Source organism: Rattus norvegicus, chromosome 13, assembly GCF_036323735.1.
Source record: "Rattus norvegicus strain BN/NHsdMcwi chromosome 13, GRCr8, whole genome shotgun sequence".
NCBI classification, from domain to species: domain Eukaryota; kingdom Metazoa; phylum Chordata; class Mammalia; order Rodentia; family Muridae; genus Rattus; species Rattus norvegicus.
The window spans coordinates 91,796,748-91,817,777 of record NC_086031.1 but is presented as its reverse complement, the minus strand read 5'-3'; the positions used below and the strand labels follow the sequence as shown (position 1 = coordinate 91,817,777).

General features: G+C 41.5%; 1 protein-coding gene across 1 annotated transcript; it reads right to left on the bottom strand.

Moving 5' to 3' along the window:
- Positions 1-3,409: 3,409 nt before the first annotated feature.
- On the bottom strand, positions 3,410-3,793 carry Rpl30l1 (ribosomal protein L30-like 1). Its single transcript, XM_063272759.1, has one exon. It carries the CDS (start codon positions 3,791-3,793, stop codon positions 3,446-3,448), a length of 348 nt encoding a protein of 115 aa, XP_063128829.1. The 3' UTR covers positions 3,410-3,445.
- Positions 3,794-21,030: the final 17,237 nt, after the last annotated feature.

Genomic DNA, 21,030 nt, shown 5'->3' with positions numbered 1-21,030 from the left:
ATTCACTCAGGAGCTCAGCACCACATCCTTAAAGTCCCTCAGAGGCAAATTACAATGAGGCTGGCTGCAAACTCTGAGCTTCATCAAAAGAAGATTTGTAAACAAGTCTTTTGCTCCACTCCTGAAACTTCTGCAGGCAGAGGGAGGAATGCATCATTCTTTCAGGCCCCATGGAGAGAACCAGCATGCAGCAGGCAGCCTCTTATAAGCTGAGCTGAATCTTAAGACACGCAATGTCCTGTCTGGGATTTCTGTCTGTTCCTTTTTCTGCCAGAAACCCACTCATCAGGCCCCCGGTTGCTCAGAGAAATTGCCCCGATATCTTTTCGCTCTCTGTTCCCCTCCACGGTGATGCTCTGCATAATAAGTGCTCTTGAAAGGCAACAGTATTAAATAACCCTAGTAACAATTCCAAGACCACTATTCTGGAACTTTCATGATTGGAAGTTTAAGGGAAACTATTTCAACTATTAAAAAGTTTAAATATGAAGAACTTAACTATCTCTACTACACCTCTCTTATTGACGTGAGGCTTCATCAATCAAATACATTTCCAAGGGAAAAGTAAGAGCATGGTGGTACACTTGAGTTCTGTGTGTCACTTGCCTAGCATGCACAAAGCCCTGGGTTGGTATCCAACACACACACACACACACACACACACACACACACACACACACGGGAGGGAGAGAGGAAGAGAGGGAGGGAGGGAAGGACGGAGGGAAGGAGGGGAGGGGAGGGGGAAATGACTCCATGAGAGAAGTACCTGTATGGTTCCAATCCTCAGCACCCACATAAAAGTCTAGGCAAGGCTGTGCACACCTGCAGTCCCAGTTCTGAGAGGCAGAGACAGAAAGGTCCCCAGAGCTCGGTGGCCAAGCTGCCTAGTAAGCTGATGAACTCCAGGTTCACTGAGGGAGCCTGTACTAAACAATAAAATGGACAACAATAGTAGAAGATACGCAGTGTTGATCTCTGGTCTTCAGGTTCACACATGCATACGGGAGAAAAGAAAGAAGGGAGGGAGGGGGAAAGGAGGAGGGAGGAGGGAAGGGAGGAGGGAGGGAGGAAAGCTACTGTTTCTGTCTGGGAATAATTGCTGGCTGTCTGTAACACTTCAGAAGTTTGAAAGAGGCTAAATTTCCTAGAGCATCCTGCTCCCAACTGTAAAATGGACGTTTATATTAAATGTTAAGGAAAATGTGACTTGGTCAAAAGCTGAACCTCCCCTTTCATTTTAAATAACATTCTCCAAGATCTTTGAAAGAAATGTATACACAGGACACAAATATTTGACAAAGTTTCCTTCTGCTATTCTATAATTTTCAACATTGAGGAACAGTCTAATACTACTCACAGAATTCACAAATTATACAAATGAAGCATGAGACCTTTAGTTTCGATGCTCAAGTCAGCATATGAGTGACTAATTTTTCCAACTTAGTAGAAGAAGGTAGAACTATGAGTCAGTGAGTGGCTCACCCTAATGAACAGAAATAAAACTTATGCTTCTCCCAGATGGATTGTATTTTATTTTAAAAATATTTATTAAGGCTTATTAGTCTTCTGCCTGAATTTTGTTAATAGATCTTGTCCATATGTGTTTTAACTCTTCAGAATGCTATAGTGTTTAGACATGAATAGTCTAATATTGAGTCATAGGCATGGAATGACTTGGACAGCTGATACACATAATGATCTAATTCACACAGAGCCATAGACATGCCACTATCTTCTGTAGCCACCCTGGAAAACCATTTTAATATTTAACAGAAACTGTACGTTTGGGGAATAGTTCTTCAGCACGTGTTTAAATACCACCCACCACACCGTAAGTGCAGTAGTAAGACCATCCCATGTCTATTGTTCAGACCTCGCTAAATGCCACTCACAGCAGATCTTACTCAGTGTCAGGAGATAGTCTTCTTAGAGATGACAACAAACAGATGAACAATATTAATTATCATTAACTTATCAATTCACCAATCCCTCTCCAGGTCATGGTAAATATTGAAATGAATCTCAAGAGTGTCAACAGAAGTCAGTGGCCTGTCTGTGATTTTGAGATCATACATACATACATACATACATACATACATACATAAAATATATCATATATAATAATTGTATGTGTGTATTACCTACCAATATCTATCCCATACTGATAATTAATATGAGATGGTTCATATACAACTATTTCAGGATACTGAAGAAAAAACTGTTTCCACCTCCTAGGATGCATTTAGATGTGGCCTTGTTAATAGATGTAATACGGGAGTGTCATACTAATGGATTTCCAAAAGCATTATGTACACATTAAAAAAATATGAGGCTCTAGTTTTAAAAGTTTTTAACATTTTAGTTTATCCATTGTGTGTGTCCATACGTGGTGGTTTGAGCATGTCATGAACACACCTGTGGAAGTCAGAGAATAGCCTGCAAGGGTCAATTCTCTTCCACCAAGTGGGTCCCAGGCATCAGAATCAGGCCGTCAGGCTGTGAGGCGGTTCCTTTACCTGCTGAGCCGTCCTGGCAACTCCAAGGAAGTAAGGCCTGTGAAGAACTCCTTTTAATTTTATAAGCAAATTGTAAAATTATTATGAGTGACGTTTGAAGGTTAACAGTGTAGTGCAGCTCCTCAAAGAGAAACAGAAGAACAAAAAAAAGGGACACTAAAATTCTTTAGAAACTCATGTTCATAGCAGCCAAAAGCTTGAACAAGTGCTATGGACAATTAATTCCACAGGGAATTGGATAGCAAAGTTTGGCAACTGTGCAGAAGCCTAAGTAGACGGACACAGTGGAATCCGAGAGAAAAATAAAGTCACCTTTAAGGAAGGCAGCTGAGAAATCTTTCAGTGTTATCTTGGCAGAACATCTCAGAATTTCACAGAAGTGCTTTGATTCCAATTGAGATTTGGGTGGGATATTAGACAGAGGTCTCTAGGAGAACATAACTGGTGTGCGTGCGTGCGTGCATGCGTGTGTGTTGAAATTGGGTAGATAGAGACTGGGGTGTCCAACAATGGCGTGCTGGCAGCTCTTCAGTCTATGAAGCGGCATTCACTCAGCAAGAAGAAAAGGCAGGTAGGCAGCCAGCAGTGTGTTTTTCTTAGACATTTCTACATTTGGGTCATTTATGAAAGTGCCACTCGCTCTAAGGGAGGGTCTTCCCCCAACCTTAGTTAACCCCTCCTGTCCACTTGAAAAATCAAGATTAGTTGTCACAGATGGATTCGATCTCCTTTTGTCTAATGTTTGCTGCTGAATTTAAAAGGGAAATTAGGAAAGGGAGAAATAAGGGTTACAGATAGACTAATTACAAAGGGACTACCCTGTCTCAAATAAACAACCAACCAAATAAGTAAAATAACCATTAAAAAATGAAAAGAACATTTTTTTAAAGGAGCTCTGGCAAAGTTTTATTAAAGGAAAACTTTCTTGTTTACCTCTCACCAGTCTGTTCTGGCATGCTTCTGATGGTATCAGAATCACCTGGGTCAATGATAGCCAGTGTGCATACTCTGTAGTATTTTCCACACGCTGTGCCCAATTCAATGTTATTACCACTGTAGTGATGGACACCAGTTTTAGCCAACATGGCATAGTATTCTATTTCAGATTTCCTCAAAGCTGGACAGTTGTTGGAGAGGATAACCAATTTCTCTTTGCCTTGTCTGATCGTCTTCAGAGTCTGTTTGTGTCCCAGCACGTACTTTCCACTTCCCATAACAAGCTGGAGCCTAGAGTCGATCGACTCCAGAGACTTTTTCGTCCTCTTTGCAGCCACCATCCTCTTGCCTTAGGTGCAGGACAACCACCAACCAAGATCAGGCGCCAAGATGGCTGGGGAGTGAGAAAGGGAAAAGAACACTTCTTATATCATGAAGACTTGATACTAGATACTTTATAAGAAATTAGCCCGGTGAGAGAGAGACCCAACCGCCTGGTCAGGTGGGCACTCCTGAGGCTGCAGAGCGGAAGAGACCACCAGCTCTGCTCACCCCTGCCCACATCCCTGGCCCAAGAGGAAACTGTATAAGGCCTCTGGGCTCCCGTGGGGGAGGGCCCAGGAGCGGCAGGACTTCTGCGCCTGAGACACCGCCGGAACCTGAAAGAAACAGACCGGATAAACAGTTCTCTGCACCCAAATCCCGTGGGAGGGAGAGCTAAACCTTCAGAGAGGCAGACAAGCCTGGGAAACCAGAAGTGACTGCTCCCTGCACACACATCTCTGACGCCAGAGGAAAAAGCCAAAGACCATCTGGAACCCTGGTGCACTGAAGCTCCCGGAAGGGGCGGCACAGGTCTTCCTGGTTGCTGCCGCTGCAGAGAGCCCATGGGCAGCACCCCACGAGCGAACCTGAGCCTCGGGACCACAGGTAAGACCAAATTTTCTGCTGCAAGAAAGCTGCCTGGTGAACTCAAGACATAGGCCCACAGGAACAGCTGAAGACCTGTAGAGAGGAAAAACTACACGCCAGAAAGCAGAACACTCTATCCCCATAACTGACTGAAAGAGAGGAAAACAGGTCTACAGCACTCCTGTCACACAGGCTTATAGGACAGTCTAGCCACTGTCAGAAATAGCAGAACAAAGTAACACTAGAGATAATCTGATGGCGAGAGGCAAGTGCAGGAACCCAAGCAACAGAAACCAAGACTACATGGCACCATCGGAGCCCAATTCTCCCATCAAAACAAACATGGAATATCCAAACACACCAGAAAAGCAAGATCTATTTTCAAAATCATATTTGATCATGATGCTGGAGGACTTCAAGAAAGACATGAAGAACTCCCTTAGAGAACAAGTAGAAGCCTACAGAGAGGAATCGCAAAAATCCCTGAAAGAATTCCAGGAAAACACAATCAAACAGTTGAAGGAATTAAAAATGGAAATAGAAGCAATCAAGAAAGAACACATGGAAACAACCCTGGATATAGAAAACCAAAAGAAGAGACAAGGAGCTGTAGATACAAGCCTCACCAACAGAATTCAAGAGATGGAAGAGAGAATCTCAGGAGCAGAAGATTCCATAGAAATCATTGACTCAACTGTCAAAGATAATGTAAAGCAGAAAAAGCTACTGGTCCAAAACATACAGGAAATCCAGGACTCAATGAGAAGATCAAACCTAAGGATAATAGGTATAGAAGAGAGTGAAGACTCCCAGCTCAAAGGACCAGTAAATATCTTCAACAAAATCATAGAAGAAAACTTCCCTAACCTAAAAAAAGAGATACCCATAGACATACAAGAAGCCTACAGAACTCCAAATAGATTGGACCAGAAAAGAAACACCTCCCGTCACATAATTGTCAAAACACCAAACGCACAAAATAAAGAAAGAATATTAAAAGCAGTAAGGGAAAAAGGTCAAGTAACATATAAAGGGAGACCTATCAGAATCACACCAGACTTCTCGCCAGAAACTATGAAGGCCAGAAGATCCTGGACTGATGTCATACAGACCCTAAGAGAACACAAATGCCAGCCCAGGTTACTGTATCCAGCAAAACTCTCAATTAACATTGATGGAGAAACCAAGATATTCCATGACAAAACCAAATTTACACAATATGTTTCTACAAATCCAGCACTACAAAGGATAATAAATGGTAAAGCCCAACATAAGGAGGCAAGCTATACCCTAGAAGAAGCAAGAAACTAATCGTCTTGGCAACAAAACAAAGAGAATGAAAGCACACAAACATAACCTCACATCCAAATATGAATATAAAGGGAAGCAATAATCACTATTCCTTAATATCTCTCAATATCAATGGCCTCAACTCCCCAATAAAAAGACATAGATTAACAAACTGGATACGCAATGAGGACCCTGCATTCTGCTGCCTACAGGAAACACACCTCAGAGACAAAGACAGACACTACCTCAGAGTGAAAGGCTGGAAAACAACTTTCCAAGCAAATGGTCAGAAGAAGCAAGCTGGAGTAGCCATTCTAATATCAAATAAAATCAATTTCCAACTAAAAGTCATCAAAAAAGATAAGGAAGGACACTTCATATTCATCAAAGGAAAAATCCACCAAGATGAACTCTCAATCCTAAATATCTATGCCCCAAATACAAGGGCACCTACATACGTAAAAGAAACCTTACTAAAGCTCAAAACACACATTGCACCTCACACAATAATAGTGGGAGATTTCAACACACCACTCTCATCAATGGACAGATCATGGAAACAGAAATTAAACAGTGATGTCGACAGACTAAGAGAAGTCATGAGCCAAATGGACTTAACGGATATTTATAGAACATTCTATCCTAAAGCAAAAGGATATACCTTCTTCTCAGCTCCTCATGGTACTTTCTCCAAAATTGACCATATAATTGGTCAAAAAACGGGCCTCAACAGGTACAGAAAGATAGAGATAATCCCATGCGTGCTATCGGACCACCACGGCCTAAAACTGGTCTTCAATAACAATAAGGGAAGAATGCCCACATGTACGTGGAAATTGAACAATGCTCTACTCAATGATAACCTGGTCAAGGAAGAAACAAAGAAAGAAATTAAAAACTTTTTAGAATTTAATGAAAATGAAGATACAACATACCCAAACTTATGGGACACAATGAAAGCTGTGCTAAGAGGAAAACTCATAGCGCTGAGTGCCTGCAGAAAGAAACAGGAAAGAGCATATGTCAGCAGCTTGACAGCACACCTAAAAGCTCTAGAACAAAAAGAAGCAAATACACCCAGGAGGAGTAGAAGGCAGGAAATAATCAAACTCAGAGCTGAAATCAACCAAGTAGAAACAAAAAGGACCATAGAAAGAATCAACAGAACCAAAAGTTGGTTCTTTGAGAAAATCAACAAGATAGATAAACCCTTAGCCAGACTAACGAGAGGACACAGAGAGTGCGTCCAAATTAACAAAATTAGAAATGAAAAGGGAGACATAACTACAGATTCAGAGGAAATTCAAAAAATCATCAGATCTTACTATAAAAACCTATATTCAACAAAATTTGAAAATCTTCAGGAAATGGACAATTTCCTAGACAGATACCAGGTATCGAAGTTAAATCAGGAACAGATAAACCAGTTAAACAACCCCATAACTCCTAAGGAAATAGAAGCAGTCATTAAAGGTCTCCCAACCAAAAAGAGCCCAGGTCCAGACGGGTTTAGTGCAGAATTCTATCAAACCTTCATAGAAGACCTCATACCAATATTATCCAAACTATTCCACAAAATTGAAACAGATGGAGCACTACCGAATTCCTTCTACGAAGCCACAATTACTCTTATACCTAAATCACACAAAGACACAACAAAGAAAGAGAACTTCAGACCAATTTCCCTTATGAATATCGACGCAAAAATACTCAATAAAATTCTGGCAAACCGAATTCAAGAGCACATCAAAACAATCATCCACCATGATCAAGTAGGCTTCATCCCAGGCATGCAGGGATGGTTTAATATACGGAAAACCATCAACGTGATCCATCATATAAACAAACTGAAAGAACAAAACCACATGATCATTTCATTAGATGCTGAGAAAGCATTTGACAAAATTCAACACCCCTTCATGATAAAAGTCCTGGAAAGAATAGGAATTCAAGGCCCATACCTAAACATAGTAAAAGCCATATACAGCAAACCAGTTGCTAACATTAAACTAAATGGAGAGAAACTTGAAGCAATCCCACTAAAATCAGGGACTAGACAAGGCTGCCCACTCTCTCCCTACTTATTCAATATAGTTCTTGAAGTTCTAGCCAGAGCAATCAGACAACAAAAGGAGATCAAGGGGATACAGATCGGAAAAGAAGAGGTCAAAATATCACTATTTGCAGATGACATGATAGTATATTTAAGTGATCCCAAAAGTTCCACCAGAGAACTACTAAAGCTGATAAACAACTTCAGCAAAGTGGCTGGGTATAAAATTAACTCAAATAAATCAGTTGCCTTCCTCTATACAAAAGAGAAACAAGCCGAGAAAGAAATTAGGGAAACGACACCCTTCATAATAGACCCAAATAATATAAAGTACCTCGGTGTGACTTTAACCAAGCAAGTAAAAGATCTCTACAATAAGAACTTCAAGACACTGAGGAAAGAAATTGAAGAAGACCTCAGAAGATGGAAAGATCTCCCATGCTCATGGATTGGCAGGATTAATATAGTAAAAATGGCCATTTTACCAAAAGCAATCTACAGATTCAATGCAATCCCCATCAAAATACCAATCCAATTCTTCAAAGAGTTAGACAGAACAATTTGCAAATTCATCTGGAATAACAAAAAACCCAGGATAGCTAAAGCTATCCTCAACAATAAAAGGACTTCAGGGGGAATCACTATCCCTGAACTCAAGCAGTATTACAGAGCAATAGTGATAAAAACTGCATGGTATTGGTACAGAGACAGACAGATAGACCAATGGAATAGAATTGAAGACCCAGAAATGAACCCACACACCTATGGTCACTTGATTTTTGACAAAGGAGCCAAAACCATCCAATGGAAAAAAGAGCATTTTCAGCAAGTGGTGCTGGTTCAACTGGAGGGCAACATGTAGAAGAATGCAGATCGATCCATGCTTATCACCCTGTACAAAGCTTAAGTCCAAGTGGATCAAGGACCTCCACATCAAACCAGACACACTCAAACTAATAGAAGAAAAACTAGGGAAGCATCTGGAACACATGGGCACTGGAAAAAATTTCCTGAACAAAACACCAATGGCTTATGCTCTAAGATCAAGAATCGACAAATGGGATCTCATAAAACTGCAAAGCTTCTGTAAGGCAAAGGACACGGTGGTTAGGACAAAACGGCAACCAACAGATTGGGAAAAGATCTTTACCAATCCTACAACAGATAGAGGCCTTATATCCAAAATATACAAAGAACTCAAGAAGTTAGACCGCAGGGAAACAAATAACCCTATTAAAAAATGGGGTTCAGAGCTAAACAAAGAATTCACAGCTGAGGAATGCCGAATGGCTGAGAAACACCTAAAGAAATGTTCAACATCTTTAGTCATAAGGGAAATGCAAATCAAAACAACCCTGAGATTTCACCTCACACCAGTGAAAATGGGTAAGATCAAAAACTCAGGTGACAGCAGATGCTGGCGAGGATGTGGAGAAAGAGGAACACTCCTCCATTGTTGGTGGGATTGCAGACTGGTAAAACCATTCTGGAAATCAGTCTGGAGTTTCCTCAGAAAATTGGACATTGAACTGCCTGAGGATCCAGCTATACCTCTCTTGGGCATATACCCAAAAGATGCCTCAACATATAAAAGAGACACATGCTCCACTATGTTCATCGCAGCCTTATTTATAATAGCCAGAAACTGGAAAGAACCCAGATGCCCTTCAACAGAGGAATGGATACAGAAAATGTGGTACATCTACACAATGGAATATTACTCAGCTATCAAAAACAACGAGTTTATGAAATTCGTAGGCAAATGGTTGGAACTGGAAAATATCATCCTGAGTGAGCTAACCCAATCACAGAAAGACATACATGGTATGCACTCATTGATAAGTGGCTATTAGCCCAAATGCTTGAATTACCCTAGATCCCTAGAACAAACGAAACTCAAGACGGATGATCAAAATGTGAATGCTTCACTCCTTCTTTAAATGAGGAAAAAGAATACCCTTGGCAGGGAAGGGAGAGGCAAAGATTAAAACAGAGACTGAAGGAACACCCATTCAGAGCCTGGCCCACATGTGGCCCATACATATACAGCCACCCAATTAGACAAGATGGATGAAGCAAAGAAGTGCAGACCGACAGGAGCCGGATGTAGATCGCTCCTGAGAGACACAGCCAGAATACAGCAAATACAGAGGCGAATGCCAGCAGCAAACCACTGAACTGAGAATAGGTCCCCCGTTGAAGGAATCAGAGAAAGAACTGGAAGAGCTTGAAGGGGCTCGAGACCCCAAAAGTACAACAATGTCAAGCAACCAGAGCTTCCAGGGACTAAGCCACTACCTAAAGACTATACATGGACTGACCCTGGACTCTGACCCCATAGGTAGCAATGAATATCCTAGTAAGAGCACCAGTGGAAGGGGAAGCCCTGGGTCCTGCTAAGACTGAACCCCCAGTGAACTAGACTATGGGGGGAGGGCGGCAATGGGGGGAGGGTTGGGAGGGGAACACCCATAAGGAAGGGGAGAGGGGAGGGGGATTTTGCCCGGAAACCGGGAAAGGGAATAACACTTGAAATGTATATAAGAAATACTCGTTAATTAAAAAATAAATAAATAAATAAAAAGAAAAAAAAAGAAATTAATCAGTATATTTCCAGCATATTAAACACACCTGAACAGACATTGGTAAAGTTGATTACATCCAAGAGCCTTTATCTTTTAAAGCTATTGGAAATTATTGTTCTCTCTGGGCTTTTGTAGAAATGATGAACCGTTAAATACTGAGAACTATGTTCATTTTTAGACTCTTTGTCCTTAGTAGAGACTAGCAATGCATTAGCTTCTGAGAACCAATTTGTACAGGATCTTAAAGACCCCAAATGGAAGCAGTTGAACACTTTAGGATCTACACGATCTTCTGTGTGTACAAAATGCTTGTATTTATAATTTCTGTAGTTTTGAGAAGATATCTATTTGATGCTTTTAGGTCTGTTCCCCCCCACACCTGAAACAAAATCTTGTTGAGTAATATTTAGTTTTATAATAGTCATGAATCCAAGTCTTTGGGGTGTCTCAGAGGTACAAAGTCTAGAATCTGCATATTAGCAATAACGTATATTTTATTTTCATAATAACTTTGGAAAGTGTCTCAGAAAACCTGGGAGTTCTATTGTCATAAGAACTTAATATGTGTTTATGAAGACGATTATGTACTCTAGCCAATCTTTTGGGCACAACCAATGTGTGTGTCTTCATATTCATCTTGTATGATCTGCATATAGTACATCAGACTTAGAAGTTTAGCCTTGAATTTAACTTTAAAAGAAAAACTGACAAATGAAAAGAAAGACCTGTTTGACAAGAACTTCAAGTCCCTGAAGAAAGAAATTGAAGAAGATCTCAGAAGATGGAAAGATCTCCCATGCTCCTAGATCAGTAGGATTAACATAGTAAAAATGGCCATCTTACCAAAAGCAATCTACAGATTCAATGTAATCCCCATCAAAATCCCAACACAATTCTTCACAGATATGGAAAGAGTAATTCTCAACTTCATATGGGAAAACAGAAAATCCAGAATAATGAAAACAATTCTCAACAATAAAAGAACAACTTCTGGGGGAATCACCATCCATAACCCCAACCACTACTACAGAGCAATAGTGATAAAAATCATATGGTATTGATTGATACAGAGATAGACAGGTCAATCAATGGAATAGAGTTGAAGACCTAGAAATAAACCCATACACCTATGGACACTTAATCTTTGACAAAGAAGCCAAAACCATACAGTGGAAAAAAAGAAAGCATATTCAAAAAATGTTGCTGGTCTAACCGGCTGTCTGCTTGTGGAAGAATGCAAATTGATCCGTATCTATCGCCTTGCACGAAGCTCAAGTGTAAGTGCATCTGGTACATAAAACCAGATACACTGAGTCTAATAGAAGAGAAAGTGGGAAAGAGCTTCGAACTCATTGGCAGAGGGGGGAAATTTTCTGATCAGAGCACAATGGCTCATGCTCTAAGATCCACAATTGACAAATGGGGTTGCATGAAATTTCTGTAAAGCCACTAGGACAAAACAGCAACCCTATATCTGATAGAGGGCTAATATCCAAAATATACTAAGAACTCAAGAAGTTAGCCTCCAAAAAACCAAATAACCTGATTAATAATGGAGTACAGAGCTAAATGTAGGATTCTCAACAGAGGAATATCGCATGGCCGAGAAGCACTTAAAGAAATATTCAACATCCTTAGTCATCAGGAAATGCAAATCAAAACTACCCTGAGATTCTTCTACCTTACCTCAATCAGGAATGGCTAAGATCAAAAACTCAAGTGATAACAGATGCTGGCAAGGATGTGGAGAAAGAGGAACACTCCTCCATTGAGGGTGGGATTACGGACTGGTACAACCACTCTGGAATTCAATCTGGTGGTTATTCGGAAAATTGGGAATAATTCTACCTGAAGATCCATTCATATCACTCCTGGACGTATACCCAAAAGATGCTCCACAATACCACAGGGGCATGTGCTCCACTTTTTTCATAGCAGACTTATTTACAATAGCCAGAAGCTGAAAACAACCCAGATGCCCTTCAACTGATGAATGGATACAGAACATGTGGTACATTTACACAATAGAGTACTTTCAACTATTAAGAGTGAGGACTTCATGAATTTTGCAGGCAAATGGATGGAACTGGAAAATGAGGTAACCAAGACCCAAAAAGGACAGGCATTACATGTATTCAGTAATATGTGGATATTAGCCAAAAAGTACAAAATACCCTTGATACAATCCACAGACCATAAGAAGTTTAACAAGAAGGAAGGCCCAAGTGAGGATGCTTCGATCCCACTTAGAAGGGGGAACAAAATAATCATGGAAGGCAGAGGGAGGGAGGGACTCGAGTGGGAGACGGGAGGGAGAGAAAAGAGAGGGGCAGGATCAAGTCTGGAGGAGTCAGAAGACACAGGGCCAGGAAAGGGATATGTGGGGGTGAGGTGGAGGGGATTGTGCAGTGGGAATGAATAGCAATATGCAGCTGTGGGAGTTGGGGGCTGGCAGAACCTCTAGAAAGTCCCAGAGAACTGGGATGTGTGAGGCTCCCAGGACTCAATGGGGATGACTTTTGACAAAATGCCCAACAGTGGGAAGATAGAACTTGAAGAGACCACTTCCAGTAGATAGACATCCCCAGTGGAGGGATGGTGTCGCCAACCTGCCTTCAAAACTTTTGACCCAGAATTGTTCCTGACCAAAAAATAAATAAACAAATAAATAAATAAATAAATAAATAAATAGAAAGAAAGAAAGAAAGAAAGAAAGAAAGAAAGAAAGAAAGAAAGAAAGAAAGAAAGGCACATAAATGGAGCAGAGATTGAGGGCACCAAACCCTGACACTATTAGTGATGCCATCTTGTGCTTGCAGACAGGACTCTAGCATGACTGTCCTCTGAGAGGCTCTACAAGCAGCTGACTGAGACAGATGCAGATACTTACAGCCAACCATTAGACTGAGGTTGGGGATCCATATAGAAGAATTAGGGGAAAGACAGAAGGATTCAAAGAGGGTTGGCAACCCCATAGGAAGACCAACAGCATCAACTAACTTGGACCCCTGAGAGCTCCCAGGAACTAAGCCATCAAACGAAGAGCCTACATGGGCTGAACTGTGGCCCCCAGCACACATGTAGCAGAGAACTGCCTTGTCTGGTCTCAGCGGGAGAAGATGTGCCTGATCTTGTAGAGACCTGATGCCCCAGGAAAGGGGGACGTGAGGGTGAACTGGGGTGGAGTGAGGAGTGGGGAGCACCCTCTCAGAGGCAAAGGGGTGGGAGCATGGACTGAGAAGGGGGGTAACATTTGGAATATAAATAAATAAAACAATTAATTATAATAATAAAAATCCAACCCGGTGGTCAATAAAATGTAAACTATTTAATAACAACAAAATGAAAAGAGGTACCATACTTTTTTTGTGGGCTTAGCTGCTAACAGTGGATGCTTCAGTGTGAATGGCCTTTATGGAGTTGTTGCCCTGTCTTTGGTTGGCATTCTAAATTCTGAAGAAAAGTCACATCAAAATGATCGAGATATTAACTGCGTGTGTGTGCGTGTGTGCGTGTGCGTGTGCGTGTGTGTGTGTGTGTGTGTGTGTGTGTGTGTGTGTCCCAGAACATCTGATGACCTTCCAATTATACGGAGTGAATAAGATGGGGCTTAACTTGTAGCAAGGTGACATGTTTATCTAAAGAACTAGAGAAACTTCCAAAGTTCCTGGTGATGATCTTGTCAAAGATGGGAAGTCAAAGATATATGCCCTAGATAAGGAGGATCTGTTCAGTATACAGGCTTCTTTTCCTTTTGCCACTGAGTTTCCTTCCTTCCATCTCTCTAGAAGCTCTTTTGTATATGTGAGTTCTCCAAGATGACAGCCTTCTTTGGTGAGGGAATGGCCACCTCCCCATCCTCTCAGGGTGCTGGCTTAAATACTCTTATTCCATCGAATCTTAGTTCCCAAGTTCTGGCTTGCAGACACGAGTCTGGTAAACCTTTTTTTTTTTTTTTTTTTTTTTTTTATTAACTTGAGTATTTCTTATATACATTTCGAGTGTTATTCCCTTTCCCGGTTTCCGGGCAAACATCCCCCTCCCCCTCCCCTTCCTTATGGGTGTTCCCCTCCCAACCCTCCCACCATTGCCGCCCTCCCCCCATAGACTAGTTCACTGGGGGTTCAGTCTTAGCAGGACCCAGGGCTTCCCATTCCACTGGTGCTCTTACTAGGATATTCATTGCTACCTATGGGGTCAGAGTCCAGGGTCAGTCCATGTATAGTCTTTAGGTAGTGGCTTAGTCCCTGGAAGCTCTGGTTGCTTGGCATTGTTGTACTTTTGGGGTCTCGAGCCCCTTCAAGCTCTTCCAGTTCTTTCTCTGATTCCTTCAATAGGGGACCTATTCTCAGTTCAGTGGTTTGCTGCTGGCATTCGCCTCTGTATTTGCTGTATTCTGGCTGTGTCTCTCAGGAGCGATCTACATCCGGCTCCTGTCGGTCTGCACTTCTTTGCTTCATCCATCTAGTCCAATTGGGTGGCTGTATATGTATGGGCCAAATGTGGGACAGGCTCTGAATGGGTGTTCCTTCAGTCTCTGTTTTAATCTTTGCCTCTCCCTTCCCTGCCAAGGGTATTCTTTTTCCTCATTTAAAGAAGGAGTGAAGCATTCACATTTTGATCATCCGTCTTGAGTTTCGTTTGTTCTAGGGATCTAGGGTAATTCAAGCATTTGGGCTAATAGCCACTTATCAATGAGTGCATACCATGTATGTCTTTCTGTGATTGGGTTAGTTCACTCAGGATGATATTTTCCAGCTCCAACCATTTGCCTACGAATTTCATAAACTCGTTGTTTTTGATAGCTGAGTAGTATTCCATTCTGTAGATGTACCACATTTTCTGTATCCATTCCTCTGTTGAAGGGCATCTGGGTTCTTTCCATTTTCTGGCTATTATAAATAAAGCTGCGATGAACATAGTGGAGCACGTGTCTCTTTTATATGTTGAGGCATCTTTTGGGTATATGCCCAAGAGAGGTATAGCTGGATCCTCAGGCAGTTCAATGTCCAATTTTCTGAGGAACCTCCAGACTGATTTCCAGAATGGTTTTACCAGTCTGCAATCCCACCAACAATGGAGGAGTGTTCCTCTTTCTCCACAACCTCGCCAGCATCTGCTGTCACCTGAGTTTTTGATCTTAGCCAATCGCACTGGTGTGAGGTGAAATCTCAGGGTTGTTTTGATTTGCATTTCCCTTATGACTAAAGATGTTGAACATTTCTTTAGGTGTTTCTCAGCCATTCGGCATTCCTCAGCTGTGAATTCTTTGTTTAGCTCTGAACCCCATTTTTTAATAGGGTTATTTGTTTCCCTGCGGTCTAACTTCTTGAGTTCTTTGTATATTTTGGATATAAGGCCTCTATCTGTTGTAGGGTTGGTAAAGATCTTTTCCCAATCTGTTGGTTGCCGTTTTGTCCTAACCACAGTGTCCTTTGCCTTACAGAAGCTTTGCAGTTTTATGAGATCCCATTTGTCAATTCTTGATCTTAGAGCATAAGCCATTGGTGTTTTGTTCAGGAAATTTTTTCCAGTGCCCATGTGTTCCAGATGCTTCCCTAGTTTTTCTTCTATTAGTTTGAGTGTGTCTGGTTTGATGTGGAGGTCCTTGATCCACTTCGACTTAAGCTTTGTACAGGGTGATAAGCATGGATCGATCTGCATTCTTCTACATGTTGCCCTCCAGTTGAACCAGCACCATTTGCTGAAAATGCTATCTTTTTTCCATTGGATGGTTTTGGCTCCTTTGTCAAAAATCAAGTGACCATAGGTGTGTGGGTTCATTTCTGGGTCTTCAATTCTATTCCATTGGTCTATCTGTCTGTCTCTGTACCAATACCATGCAGTTTTTATCACTATTGCTCTGTAATACTGCTTGAGTTCAGGGATAGTGATTCCCCCTGAAGTCCTTTTATTGTTGAGGATAGCTTTAGCTATCCTGGGTTTTTTGTTATTCCAGATGAATTTGCAAATTGTTCTGTCTAACTCTTTGAAGAATTGGATTGGTATTTTGATGGGGATTGCATTGAATCTGTAGATTGCTTTTGGTAAAATGGCCATTTTTACTATATTAATCCTGCCAATCCATGAGCATGGGAGATCTTTCCATCTTCTGAGGTCTTCTTCAATTTCTTTCTTCAGTGACTTGAAGTTCTTATTGTACAGATCTTTTACTTGCTTGGTTAAAGTCACACCGAGGTACTTTATATTATTTGGGTCTATTATGAAGGGTGTCGTTTCCCTAATTTCTTTCTCGGCTTGTTTCTCTTTTGTATAGAGGAAGGCAACTGATTTATTTGAGTTAATTTTATACCCAGCCACTTTGCTGAAGTTGTTTATCAGCTTTAGTAGTTCTCTGGTGGAACTTTTGGGATCACTTAAATATACTATCATATCATCTGCAAATAGTGATATTTTGACCTCTTCTTTTCCGATCTGTATCCCTTTGATCTCCTTTTGTTGTCTGATTGCTCTGGCTAGAACTTCAAGAACTATATTGAATAAGTAGGGAGAGAGTGGGCAGCCTTGTCTAGTCCCTGATTTTAGTGGGATTGCTTCAAGTTTCTCTCCATTTAGTTTAATGTTAGCAACTGGTTTGCTGTATATGGCTTTTACTATGTTTAGGTATGGGCCTTGAATTCCTATTCTTTCCAGGACTTTTATCATGAAGGGGTGTTGAATTTTGTCAAATGCTTTCTCAGCATCTAATGAAATGATCATGTGGTTCTGTTCTTTCAGTTTGTTTATATAATGGATCACGTTGATGGTTTTCCGTATATTAAACCATCCCTGCATGCCTGGGATGAAGCCTACTTGATCATGGTGGATGATTGTTTTGATGTGCTCTTGAATTCGGTTTGCCAGAATTTTATTGAGTATTTTTGCGTCGATATTCATAAGGGAAATTGGTCTGAAGTTCTCTTTCTTTGTTGTGTCTTTGTGTGGTTTAGGTATAAGAGTAATTGTAGATTCGTAGAAGGAATTCGGTAGGGCTCCATCTGTTTCAATTTTGTGGAATAGTTTGGATAATATTGGTATGAGGTCTTCTATGAAGGTTTGATAGAATTCTGCACTAAACCCATCTGGACCTGGGCTCTTTTTGGTTGGGAGACCTTTAATGACTGCTTCTATTTCCTTAGGAGTTATGGGGTTGTTTAACTGGTTTATCTGTTCCTGATTTAACTTTGATACCTGGTATCTGTCTAGGAAATAGTCCATTTCCTGAAGATTTTCAAATTTTGTTGAATATAGGTTTTTATAGTAAGATCTGATGATTTTTTGAATTTCCTCTGAATCTGTAGTTATGTCTCCCTTTTCATTTCTGATTTTGTTAATTTGGACGCACTCTCTGTGTCCTCTCGTTAGTCTGGCTAAGGGTTTATCTATCTTGTTGATTTTCTCAAAGAACCAACTTTTGGTCCTGTTGATTCTTTCTATGGTCCTTTTTGTTTCTACTTGGTTGATTTCAGCTCTGAGTTTGATTATTTCCTGCCTTCTACTCCTCCTGGGTGTATTTGCTTCTTTTTGTTCTAGAGCTTTTAGGTGTGCTGTCAAGCTGCTGACATATGCTCTTTCCTGTTTCTTTCTGCAGGCACTCAGCGCTATGAGTTTTCCTCTTAGCACAGCTTTCATTGTGTCCCATAAGTTTGAGTATGTTGTATCTTCATTTTCATTAAATTCTAAGAAGTTTTTAATTTCTTTCTTTATTTCTTCCTTGACCAGGTTATCATTGAGTAGAGCATTGTTCAATTTCCACGTATATGTGGGCATTCTTCCCTTATTGTTATTGAAGACCAGTTTTAGGCCGTGGTGGTCCGATAGCACGCATGGGATTATTTCTATCTTTCTGTACCTGTTGAGGCCCGTTTTTTGACCAATTATATGGTCAATTTTGGAGAAAGTACCATGAGGAGCTGAGAAGAAGGTATATCCTTTTGCTTTAGGATAGAATGTTCTATAAATATCCGTTAAGTCCATTTGGCTCATGACTTCTCTTAGTCTGTCGACATCACTGTTTAATTTCTGTTTCCATGATCTGTCCATTGATGAGAGTGGGGTGTTGAAATCTCCCACTATTATTGTGTGAGGTGCAATGTGTGTTTTGAGCTTTAGTAAGGTTTCTTTTACGTATGTAGGTGCCCTTGTATTTGGGGCATAGATATTTAGGATTGAGAGTTCATCTTGGTGGATTTTTCCTTTGATGAATATGAAGTGTCCTTCCTTATCTTTTTTGATGACTTTTAGTTGGAAATTGATTTTATTTGATATTAGAATGGCTACTCCAGCTTGCTTCTTCTGACCATTTGCTTGGAAAGTTGTTTTCCAGCCTTTCACTCTGAGGTAGTGTCTGTCTTTGTCTCTGAGGTGTGTTTCCTGTAGGCAGCAGAATGTAGGGTCCTCGTTGCGTATCCAGTTTGTTAATCTATGTCTTTTTATTGGGGAGTTGAGGCCATTGATATTGAGAGATATTAAGGAATAGTGATTATTGTTTCCCTTTATATTCATATTTGGATGTGAGGTTATGTTTGTGTGCTTTCATTCTCTTTGTTTTGTTGCCAAGACGATTAGTTTCTTGCTTCTTCTAGGGTATAGCTTGCCTCCTTATGTTGGGCTTTACCATTTATTATCCTTTGTAGTGCTGGATTTGTAGAAAGATATTGTGTAAATTTGGTTTTGTCATGGAATATCTTGGTTTCTCCATCAATGTTAATTGAGAGTTTTGCTGGATACAGTAACCTGGGCTGGCATTTGTGTTCTCTTAGGGTCTGTATGACATCAGTCCAGGATCTTCTGGCCTTCATAGTTTCTGGCGAGAAGTCTGGTGTGATTCTGATAGGTCTCCCTTTATATGTTACTTGACCTTTTTCCCTTACTGCTTTTAATATTCTTTCTTTATTTTGTGCGTTTGGTGTTTTGACAATTATGTGACGGGAGGTGTTTCTTTTCTGGTCCAATCTATTTGGAGTTCTGTAGGCTTCTTGTATGCCTATGGGTATCTCTTTTTTTAGGTTAGGGAAGTTTTCTTCTATGATTTTGTTGAAGATATTTACTGGTCCTTTGAGCTGGGAGTCTTCACTCTCTTCTATACCTATTATCCTTAGGTTTGATCTTCTCATTGAGTCCTGGATTTCCTGTATGTTTTGGACCAGTAGCTTTTTCCGCTTTACATTATCTTTGACAGTTGAGTCAATGATTTCTATGGAATCTTCCGCTCCTGAGATTCTCTCTTCCATCTCTTGTATTCTGTTGGTGAAGCTTGTATCTACAGCTCCTTGTCTCTTCTTTTGGTTTTCTATATCCAGGGTTGTTTCCATGTGTTCTTTCTTGATTGCTTCTATTTCCATTTTTAATTCCTTCATCTGTTTGATTGTGTTTTCCTGGAATTCTTTCAGGGATTTTTGCCATTCCTCTCTGTAGGCCTCTACTTGTTTATTAATGTTTTCCTGTGCTTCCCTAAGTGTGTTCATGTCTTTCTTGAAGTCCTCCAGCATCATGATCAAATATGATTTTGAAACTAGATCTTGCTTTTCTGGTGTGTTTGGATATTCCATGTTTGTTTTGGCGGGAGAATTGGGCTCCGATGATGGCATGCAGTCTTGGTTTCTGTTGCTTGGGTTCCTGCGCTTGCCTCTCGCCATCAGATTATCTCTAGTGTTACTTTGTTCTGCTATTTCTGACAGTGGCTAGACTGACCTATAAGCCTGTGTGTCAGGAGTGCTGTAGACCTGTTTTCCTCTCTTTCAGTCAGTTATGGGGACAGTGTGTTCTGCTTTCCGGCGTGTAGTTTTTCCTCTCTACAGGTCTTCAGCTGTTCTTGTGGGCCTGTGTCTTGAGTTCACCAGGCAGCTTTCTTGCAGCAGAAAATTTGGTCTTACCTGTGGTCCCGAGGCTCAGGTTCGCTCGTGGGGTGCTGCCCAGGGGCTCTCTGCAGCGGCAGCAACCAGGAAGACCTGTGCCGCCCCTTCCGGGAGCTTCAGTGCACCAGGGTTCCAGATGGTCTTTGGCTTTTTCCTCTGGCGTCCGAGATGTGTGTGCAGGGAGCAGTCTCTTCTGGTTTCCCAGGCTTGTCTGCCTCTCTGAAGGTTTAGCTCTCCCTCCCACGGGATTTGGGTGCAGAGAACTGTTTATCCGGTCTGTTTCTTTCAGGTTCCGGTGGTGTCTCAGGCGCAGAAGTCCTGCCGCTCCTGGGCCCTCCCCCACGGGAGCCCAGAGGCCTTATACAGTTTCCTCTTGGGCCAGGGATGTGGGCAGGGGTGAGCAGTGTTGGTGGTCTCTTCCGCTCTGCAGCCTCAGGAGTGCCCACCTGACCAGGCAGTTGGGTCTCTCTCTCACCGGGTCTGGGAGCAGAGAGCTGCTGCGGGCCGGGATCCGCGGGTGTGGGACTTCCGGTAAACACAGACCGTGCCTCCTAGAGAAATTCTGCTTCCGTGTCCCAAGCTCACCAGGCAGCTTTCTTGCAGCAGAAAGTTTGGTCTTACCTGTGGTCCCGAGGCTCAGGTTCGCTCGTGGGGTGCTGCCCAGGGGCTCTCTGCAGCGGCAGCAACCAGGGAGACCTGTGCCGCCCCTTCCGGGAGCTCCTGGTAAACCTTTTTGCCTCTTGCACTTACAGTCCATAGTTTCTTAGGTATCAAGACCCAGGGACATAGAGGAGGGAAGAGAGATACATAATAAGAGGATCATGGATCTCTTGCTATCAAAGAGAGATTATTTTGATTAGAAGATCTCATTTCTGTGGTCC

Excerpts from the sequence above, each read along its gene's own strand:
- Rpl30l1 (XM_063272759.1), bottom strand. The coding sequence starts at position 3,793 with ATGGTGGCTGCAAAGAGGACGAAAAAGTCTCTGGAGTCGATCGACTCT.